General features: G+C 39.4%; 2 protein-coding genes across 3 annotated transcripts; one reads left to right on the top strand and one right to left on the bottom strand.

Annotated features, from left to right (window-relative positions):
* Window positions 1-1,035: 1,035 nt before the first annotated feature.
* On the top strand, window positions 1,036-1,671 carry LOC105130410 (uncharacterized). The gene has a single exon (XM_011032901.1). It carries the CDS (start codon window positions 1,036-1,038, stop codon window positions 1,669-1,671), a length of 636 nt encoding a protein of 211 aa, XP_011031203.1.
* A 493-nt stretch (window positions 1,672-2,164) lies between these two features.
* On the bottom strand, window positions 2,165-9,421 carry LOC105130325 (putative uncharacterized protein At4g01020, chloroplastic). Of its 2 annotated transcripts, none has more exons than XM_011032772.1 (3): window positions 8,284-9,421; window positions 4,587-7,713; window positions 2,165-3,526 (listed from the first exon to the last, which is right to left on the bottom strand). In XM_011032772.1, exons 1-3 carry the CDS (start codon window positions 9,169-9,171, stop codon window positions 2,394-2,396), a joined length of 5,148 nt encoding a protein of 1,715 aa, XP_011031074.1. In that variant the 5' UTR covers window positions 9,172-9,421; the 3' UTR covers window positions 2,165-2,393. The 2 variants fall into 2 exon arrangements, with proteins under 2 accessions (XP_011031074.1, XP_011031072.1); XM_011032770.1 differs by having other exon boundaries at window positions 2,165-3,607; window positions 8,284-9,420.

Raw genomic sequence — 9,421 nt, 5'->3', positions numbered from 1 at the left:
AAGAATGAGATTAAAAATACATTTCATTTCTATAAGATAATTCAAATAAAAAAATTAATTAAAACAATATGAACCAAATCTAAAAAAATAAAATTTAAGGACTGTTGTGAAATTTTAAAAGATTAGGCACAAAATTTAAAAAGAAAAGAGGATAAAAAACAACAGGAAAGAAATCCACTAAATACACCGCTCAAACATGATAGGTAACTTACTGCTAACATGTTAACCACATACATAAAATATATTTTTATATTTATTAAAATATCAAATTACTATTAACACTGTGGAATAATCACACCAAAAAAAAAAGTATACATGACCCTCAGAGGCAAGGTAAATAAGTTTTGATTTTAAAGGAAATAAAATCATTTTATTATGTTGTTAAATGTGAAGCTTTTTATAAAAATATTTTTTTTTGTTTTTATAAGTAATTAAGTAATCACACAATTCAAAAAAAAAATAAAGAAACCTATCTACCCCCAGCCAATTTTGTAATGCTTAATAGACATTATAAAAAGATAATAATAACCTCGAGTGTAAGTCATTGGATTTTATTTAATAGAATAAAAATATAATTTTACTATTTCAAACCATAATAAACCATGCCTTGCCTTGTATACATCACTTTTTGCTCATTCGGCTTTTCTTTTAATTTTACTAGTGTTCTAAGATTGAAAAATAAATATAGAAGAAATAAAAAAATATTTATTTTAAAAGACAAAAATATAAAATAAAATAATTTTAGATGAATATACATAAAATATTTTAGACGAATTTATATATATCTTTAATGTTTCTATCTTAAAATAATAAACAAACACTATCTTAAAATATAGATAACGTAACATGTACAGTTTTTTTTAACGTAGAAAAATGGTTAGATATTCTAGATAACCTCATTTCTTACGTCTCACTTAATCCACCTGTCACCTACGTATTCCTTCACCAACCCCTTGTTTCTTTCTTTCACGTCTTATATTGCCATTTCTTTAAAAAATTCTCATCGGAAGCCCTCCAAGCAAAATAGTCTAAGAAATGGCTGGATGGCAGGCAACAAACAACCAGAAGATGGATTCTAGAGCTATGAAAGAGAATGATATGTGGTTGGGTCCCTTGCTTTCTCCAAATTCTGGTACTGACTTATTGCAGAATTGTGATCTGCCTCCACCAATGAAGGTTTTTTCTTGGTCAGATAGGACTGTCGTATCATCGATGAATAGAGGTTTTAGCATGACGAGAAGGGAACATGATCGTGATGATTTTGATGTGTATAGAGGTTTTTGTGGTGAGAATTATGAGAAGTTGGAGCTTCTGAAGGCATTAAGGTTGTCACAGACAAGAGCAAGGGAAGCTGAGAGGAAGGCTGCAAGTTTGGTTAAGGAGAGGGATCGTGTTGCCAAAGCTTTGTTGCATGAGTCCTTTCAGTTATTTGTTTATCGGCAATGGGTGAGGCTGCTTGAGTTTCAAGTTTTGAAGGCACAAACACAACGTCAACAGCAAGAAAAGAAATTGTGTTGTGGTTGTGGTAGATCAAAGGAGGCGAAAGACCATTCAGAAGAAGAAGAGGCTATTTGTGATGGGAGCAGGGAGTCTTGGATTTGTGTGGCTTTGACATTTTGTATGGGCATTGTTGGTTTAGGACTTGCATTTGGTTGCTGTTATTTCTTATGAGATCTTCCTTATTTATCTGTCTCACCTTCTGAAAGCTTGTTGAAAAAATTACTAGAAACATTTTGAATATTGGATGACAGAGAAGGATATGTGTATATATAAGCTCGTTGAAGAACACATTTTACATGTTGCCTAAAGAACTCTTGACCAACCAATGCTGGAAATCATAATTACGAAGCCTGAATTAATTATAATAACCTTAGTTTCTCTGCGTTTTCTTTCCCTCCCCTTTCACTCCTGAATCCTGATTCTGTTTTTAATTTTGCAACCTTTTATTATGGATTGGACCAATGTACTAATAAGAAACAAGGCATAAACAGCGTCTCACCACGGCGAAGGCTTAAGAAACAGCAGCAAGCACCAGGAGGAGAAAACAAATACTGCGAACTGATAACAGACAAGCCTCACACAATAGCTAAAAGCATGAGCTCGGGAACGCCATAAATCACTTGGATGTGGGCATGGGCTAATTCCCTCCTAGATCACACACAACAAACTACTAATAAATGGCGGCAGCAGATTACCGAGTGCAGGCTATAATGGAAATAACCAAAAGCATGTACAGCAGCTCAGCAGAGAATATAAGTTATCCTGAATAACCCTACTTGTTTATATTTATAATCGTACATCCTATAAATACAGTAGAGTATATGCAATCCTATTTCCTATATATACATTTGAGTATATTTACAAAGACAACCGGAAAAGAAAGTAGTTAAAAATCAAGCTATGCCCCCGTGCATTGACCTCAAATGGTTATAGCAGTCCTCGCTGTTACTATAAGACTCTAAACAGACCCAGCAGACATGCCCGCCGCACTTGCACTCAACATGGTTGCAACCTTCCCCTTTCTCGATTGTATATCCACAGACAGGACAGCTTTTCACATTCTCTTTTCCTTTGCACCAGTCCTTTAGTGATAAATCAGGATCTTCCTTGAACTCCATGTATTTCTTACACGAGAGGTATGGATGATAATCCAAGTGGCACCTGGTACAAGTCTCCGCAAAACAAGCCCCGCAGACAAATGGGTCACCACCTGAGAGAGGATCAGCAACTCTATAAACTGAAGGGCAGTCAGGAGATGGGCAAAACCGGTAGGTTCCCCCACTTGATGCTACAAATGACCCCAAAGAAGCCCTAAAGAGTTCCTCTAACTTGTCACTCGACAAGAGAGACCTCAAGTCTGTCAGCAATATGGGAGCCCTGCAGCTCCCATGGGCGCAGCATATTGGGAAACTATCCAAGTTTTTCAATGCTGATTCAAGTTGCTCCACCAAGCACATTCGACAAAACAAATGTCCGCAGCTTTCAAGCCGGTAATCATCCTCAACTTCACACATACAAATGGGGCAGGCATCTCCACCATCAAGCCTCTCAGCTGAATCATAACCCATTTGCGCCATCTCAAAAATTATTTCTTCCACGTTTTGCTTTACTTCTTTGTCACCATGAACAGAGATAACATGGTGACGGGTGCTAAGTGTAAGATCTGCCCCAGGTACCTTCTCTTTGAGACCATGAAGATCTGGCCCAAACCTCTTAACTACTTCCTTCATCAAGTCTGGGCGCAGATCTCCACCTCTGAGGTGGATCTCGAGTTGCTTGCTTTCATGATTGGCCAGAAGTAATTGAATAAATTTCTGCTGTGCTGGAGCAATCTTGTCTGACGGACCAAAAATCTTAAGATTGAAGTTGCGCCTGTCAAAGTGAATGTAGGTACCGGTCTCTCTCTGTATTGACTTCATCAGATTGATACCTTGACCAGAGAACAGATGCTGTAGAATAGTTGGAGTGAGGCTTGGATGGTTTATGGTCTGTCCTCTCATAAGCTCTTCCAGAGGTCTTCTTAGCTCTGCAACAGTTTTTGTAGCATTAGCAGATATTTTCACTCGATAGGAACCATTTTCATTCCTGTCGAGACTGCATTCTGCACCTGTGAGTGATACAATACATGCATCTAGGTAAATGATTTTCAAACAGAGATCAAGCAAATCCACATAATATGCCATTAATCAACCAGCAAAGCCTATAAAATCAGTTGTACGACCATACAAGCTGCATATAAAGTAAATGTTCAGAACTTGCTAGAAGCACATGATTTACATAATATTCAAAACAAATTTGAAAAATTACGAGGAGACTACTTTTATTATAACCACCAACAGATTGGAAGATGATCAAAGAGCACATAAACTGTGGGACAGTCAATCACCAACAACAACAGCAGCATGGGGATCCAACCAATTCTGAAGGATTATATCTCCAATCTAGAGTGTCAAGACAAATTTGAAATAAGAAAATAAATCAAGTTCCTAACTAGATACGTGGGAAAACTAGATACGTGGGAAAATGGTACACAAAGTGGTCAGACTGAATTTCATGGAAAAATTGTATTAAAGATTCATGTATTGAATACTTAATTGTGCATCAAACTTAGTAATCATGAGAACAAATTTGAGCATGCTTCAAGACATCAATTTATGGCATTTGAAAAAAGGACCCTCAATCATAATTGATCACTATCTTCAAGAAGTTGACAAACAGACAACCATTGTCTGAGACTGGAGAGTGGTCAAAGTAGCTCATGCGTATTCATACATGTCAAGGCTTATGAGTAGCATTTTTTTTTTAACATCCCAGTAAGTGCAAGAAATGGGAGGAGGAAAACAAGATCAGATTGCAATAATAGTAAAATAGATTATGCAACCACATTGGGAAAAGAAAAGAAAAGAAAAGAAACAGTAAAATATTCCATCCTGCAAGGCTGCACCTATAAAAAACACCTTCTGAAAAGAAAGGGGAACAAAGAAATTTTGGAAGATAAACTGTAAGGGTTTCATGACTGCAATCACAGAATAAGTAACAAAATTTCACAAAATGTAAAAGGAGAAAAGTTAAACCACTGAAAGTACCCTTTACACGACTGAACCTTGCAAGCAAAGAATCCAGTTGCTTCTTGATTGCAACATAGATACTAGCTGAGCAGGATATCAAACTATGAAACATCTGCTCGCACTTAATTTTCTGCCATGAATGGCACCCAGGTAATACTTTCCCTTCCATATGCTCTAAAGCTCTTGCTGCTTCCAAGTGCAATCTTCCATCAAAGGTAATGAAAGCCTTCATAAAAGCATCCTTTAATTCAGGTGGAAAGACTTGGACTCTGCAGCAGCTAGTTTGGGGATTCCTTTTAGGCATAAAGGGGGATATCTCTCTTAAAAGTGCTTTTTCACAAGCACCCAAAGGAGGATTTTCAACAGTCGCTCCCCTTACTATGAAGAAATCTAGGATTCTCCTGTTTGTGGCATTCCTCAATGCACGTAAAATATCATCTTCAGAAAGTTCTTTACTAAATCCACTGACAACAACCGAGTCCACACACCTACCAGCTGAACACCGAACATACCTTCCTCCAATTTCCAGGTTAGAGAAATCACAAATCATGAAATCAACATCATGAACATAACATTTGACAATGGCAAGCCCCTTACTGACTTTACGAGGCCAAAAAATTTTTGCTTTAACAGCAGGAAATGAAAACATTTTGTGATTGCCTCCAATGATTGTTTGTGATGGAACTACCTTCAGCTTGGAGCCTTTGAATTCAACTTCATTCAGCTGGGCAGCTTTTCTGGCAGAATCAGGAGAGAGAAATGTTATTTGGCCCCACTTTTCCTTCTCATCACCCTCTTGTCCACTTCCGACAGTCTTGTGAACAGAACAAACAGTACCAGATGTATATTCCTCAAGAAACATCAAAAGCTCCTTATCATCAATTGTATTTGCATTAGAAAAAAATACATTGACAGTCAAACATCTCTTTTCTAGTTCCAAATACTTAATCTCAGCTCCTGCTCCAAAAAGTGCCATGGGTGAAAAATCAGCTCCAGGATACAAAAATTTCTCCATGCATTCATTATGCAACCATTTTCGCTCACACTCCAAAGCTTCACTGACAAGGCTGGACACCTTCTGCATGTGCTCTGCTGTTGCAAATAACAGAATTTCATTCTGATCAACATGTACTTCAACACCAATCCTTTCATCCATACAGGCAATCCGAATGCAAGTTACAAGAGACTGCAGATTGCTGTTAGATTTACCACAAAACCTTTTGAGCAGGGAACTGCCAAAACTGGTCAACACCTTCACTTGCAACTTCCGGCTTTCCATCTCAAGGGCATCAAACAAGGGAGGGGGGCAAAGTGTAGACAATGATTCAAAGTCAAAAGCAGTTACACAAACCAAATAATCATTAGATATTGAGAGGAGTTCACCAAAGACAACCCAATTTGGTTTTTCACCAAATACTAGCAGCGAACATGAAGGATGCAGCTGAATATGCTGCCCGGTCAATGCTACTTCATAACCAAGTCGATCGTGTCCAGAGTGCATGGCTACATTTTCTGCAAGGGCTGAGAGTATTATCTTTTTCAAATATTTATCATGCACGGTAGACTTATTAGGATTCCAATTCCAATATGACGGAATAATAACAGTGAGCTCCTTTTCAAGGCAAAATTCCAATTCCTTGACCGTGTCTTGGCATCTCCTCATGGATTTGGCATTGATGCTGTTTTCCCAACACCATTTATTTCTCCTGTCTTGAGGCAAAGCCTCCCACTCTTTGTACACAGAGAGCACAGTAAAGAGGTCACCACTGCAATGGCAAAACTGCACCTTAAGACAATCAGCCTTATGCTTATCATCCTGACTACCAACCCTGCAAAATATGCTACTGGCATTTGCCATTACAGCAGCAAGAACAAGGCCCTCCTTACCTAAGCGATAATGAAAGCTGCTGATAATGATCTTACCGAGCCGGGGCTCAATGCCCATTTTAACCATGTAGCGACCTTCCTCAGTTAGTTCACAGATGCCACCTTCCTGTGTAATGGCACCTAACTGAACAAGATTCCTAATGGCCATATCAATTGCTTTGGCGCTAGGTGCATCAACAAAATCAAACTCCTGAACATTCTTAATTCCCAAAGCAAGCATCCTCAGAACAGCAACACCAAGATGAACTCTGCGAATCTCAGGTTCTTGATTGGGAGACATCGACTCAAAGTCAGATTCTGTGTAGAGTCTATAGCATATTCCAGGTACCGTTCTCCCAGCACGACCAGCTCTCTGTTTAGCAGAACTCTGGCTGATCCTGCACACTCTAAGCACATTCATGCCCGTAGCTGCTTCAAACTTACTCTCTTTGGCCAAGCCAGAGTCAACCACATACTTGACCCCAGGAATTGTAAGTGATGTCTCTGCGAGATTAGTGGCAAATATAACTTTTCTTTTCCCATCAAAATTTTGGAAAACACGAGATTGCTCTTCGAAAGGAAGCTTTCCATGCAAGGCTAATGCAACAGCAGAGGCATCATCAAATTTCTCACAAGCCCATTCTACTTCCATCTGAGAAGTCAAAAAGGCAAGAATGGTGCCTTCACTCTCCTGTTTATGAATCTCTGTCGTTATCCTTAAAGTGTCATATACATATGGAGAAACATTACCAGAAGCAGTTCCCTCAGAGGAAGGAGTGTATCTGACTTCTACTGGAAAGTTTCTTCCCTCAACATGAAAGATTTCACAACCATAAAAATAATCTGACAGCTGCTTTGCATCAGCTGTTGCTGACATTATCACTAGCTTTAAATCAGGTCTCTCACAAAGCAAGCCTCTAATCATTGCCAAAAGAAGATCAGTGTTCAAGCTTCTTTCATGAGCCTCATCAACAATGATGCATGATATCCCAGACAAAGTGGTATCATTCATGTAGTGCTGCAGTAAACAGTGGTCAGTCATGAATATGACTTTGGAACCAAACTGCTGTGCGGATGAAAATGTTGGATAACTCATGACTGAACTATTTTCATAGCACCCCCTGCTTTCTTCATTGACTCTATCAGCAAGTGAGATGGCTGCAATCTTGCGTGGCTGAGTACATACAATGGACTCCTTGCCAGGTATTCCTGAATCAGTAAGGAATTGAACCAACTGTGTACTCTTCCCCGAACCAGTCTCCCCAACCAAAACCATTACCTGCACGTTACAAGCAGTGGTTAGAACAAAAACCAAAAGCAGATTCAAGCAGCATACTCGCTGGGTTTATAGTGAAAGGTAGAGTCAAAAAGCAAGCTCAAATTATGAACGCCCAAAAGACTTAAATGAACAACAATAACCAAAACATAACACAACTTCACAGCAAAGAAACCTTTCTTACTGTCTGCTCTCAATTGTAATGTGCCAATCAAGAACAAAGAAACTAACAAATGATCATGAACACATGGTATACCATTCATCATGCACAAAGTAGCAACCTTGCATGCTATATACAACAATGCAGGTAAAAAACAATTAATCCTAAAAACAAGCAGCTACCACGCGTACTTGTTATAAAGCCACAATCTAACAACTTAAAATCTGCAACATAAATCACAGATAAACAATCAAATCCCCAATTCCCCTCCACGTTTATTCAAAAGACAAAATTCAAAATCCATTATTTCCCACATTTTCCACGTTACTCCAGCAGCATTTAACCATTTAGAAAAAAACAATCCAAACATCATTCTACTTACTAAACAGAGAAATAACAACTAAAAACCACACCTGGTTGCCGTGAATCTTCTCCAAAATCTGCTGCCTATAAGCATAAATAGGCAACCCATCAGCCAACCTCCTAATTTCCCTCGAAACCAATCTATGAATCCTTTCCCAATCAATCTCCCCATCAAACACAAACAATTCTAAACCCCTTTCCCCTTCCTCCTCCCTTCCTCCTTCAATATACTTCAAAATACACTTCATGGAAGCCCTAAATTCCTCCAATCTCTTCACGATCAAGTCCCTTTCCGCCACCAACCCTTTTTTCCTCTCATTCAACTCACTAAAACCCCTCATTCCATTACTCCCCTTAAGCAACTTCATCAACTGCGCAATCTCATCGCTTTTTTCACTCACTTTCGCCTGCCATCTCCCAACCACATTTTCATCATCATTAACATTACTATCCACACCCTTAATGAGTCCTTTAAGATAATCACTAAACTTCTTCGTTAAATTCCTTCTCAACTCCTCTGTATCAGAAGGTAAGAGGATGTATGACTGCAGCTTTGGAGTGAAACTGTGGGCTCCCCGAAGACGGAGTTCCCATAAGGTTGTCATAAAATTCAGCGTGTGGGACCATTGCTGAAAATGCAAGCGAGCAGTTAGTTTTGTCTTGGTGGTAGTGGTTGTCGGTATTATGATATGGTCAGGTGGTGGTGTTGGGTTGCATTGAGAGATTACAGAGTTTACAGTGTTGGGGTCTGGTCTTCTGCTGGAAGGTGCGAGCGTGGGGTCCAGGTGAAGGTGGATTATGAAGTTAGGGGAAGTCCTACGGGCGTTCCCTGTTGTGGGAAAATTGTTGTTGTTGTTGGTGGTGAAGGGAGGACGGCGGTGGGGGGGTGGAGCTGGGTTGCGCCGGGTAGTGGTGGGGGGAAAAGATGACTTTCTCATAATTACATGAAGGTTCAGGAGAAAAGCAAAAACCCTGGAAAGAAAGGAGCAGTAGCCTAGCGTGGGTGGTAAGCAGAGAGTGTCAAGAGTGTGATTCCGAGAGGGTGCAAGGCGTGCGGGAAGGAAGAAATAGGCAGTGGTGTTTTCTCTTTGTACAGTGTCATCAAACTAGAGGGAGGCCAGAGGCACAGGCTTATGGGACTTTCACACCAACTTGCATAGTCTTTGTGACTTCCTAGGAGGGTAAGAA

Source organism: Populus euphratica, unplaced genomic scaffold (assembly GCF_000495115.2).
Source record: "Populus euphratica unplaced genomic scaffold, PopEup_1.0 scaffold45.1, whole genome shotgun sequence".
Lineage (NCBI taxonomy): Eukaryota > Viridiplantae > Streptophyta > Magnoliopsida > Malpighiales > Salicaceae > Populus > Populus euphratica.
This window is presented reverse-complemented; position numbering and strand designations above follow the sequence as displayed.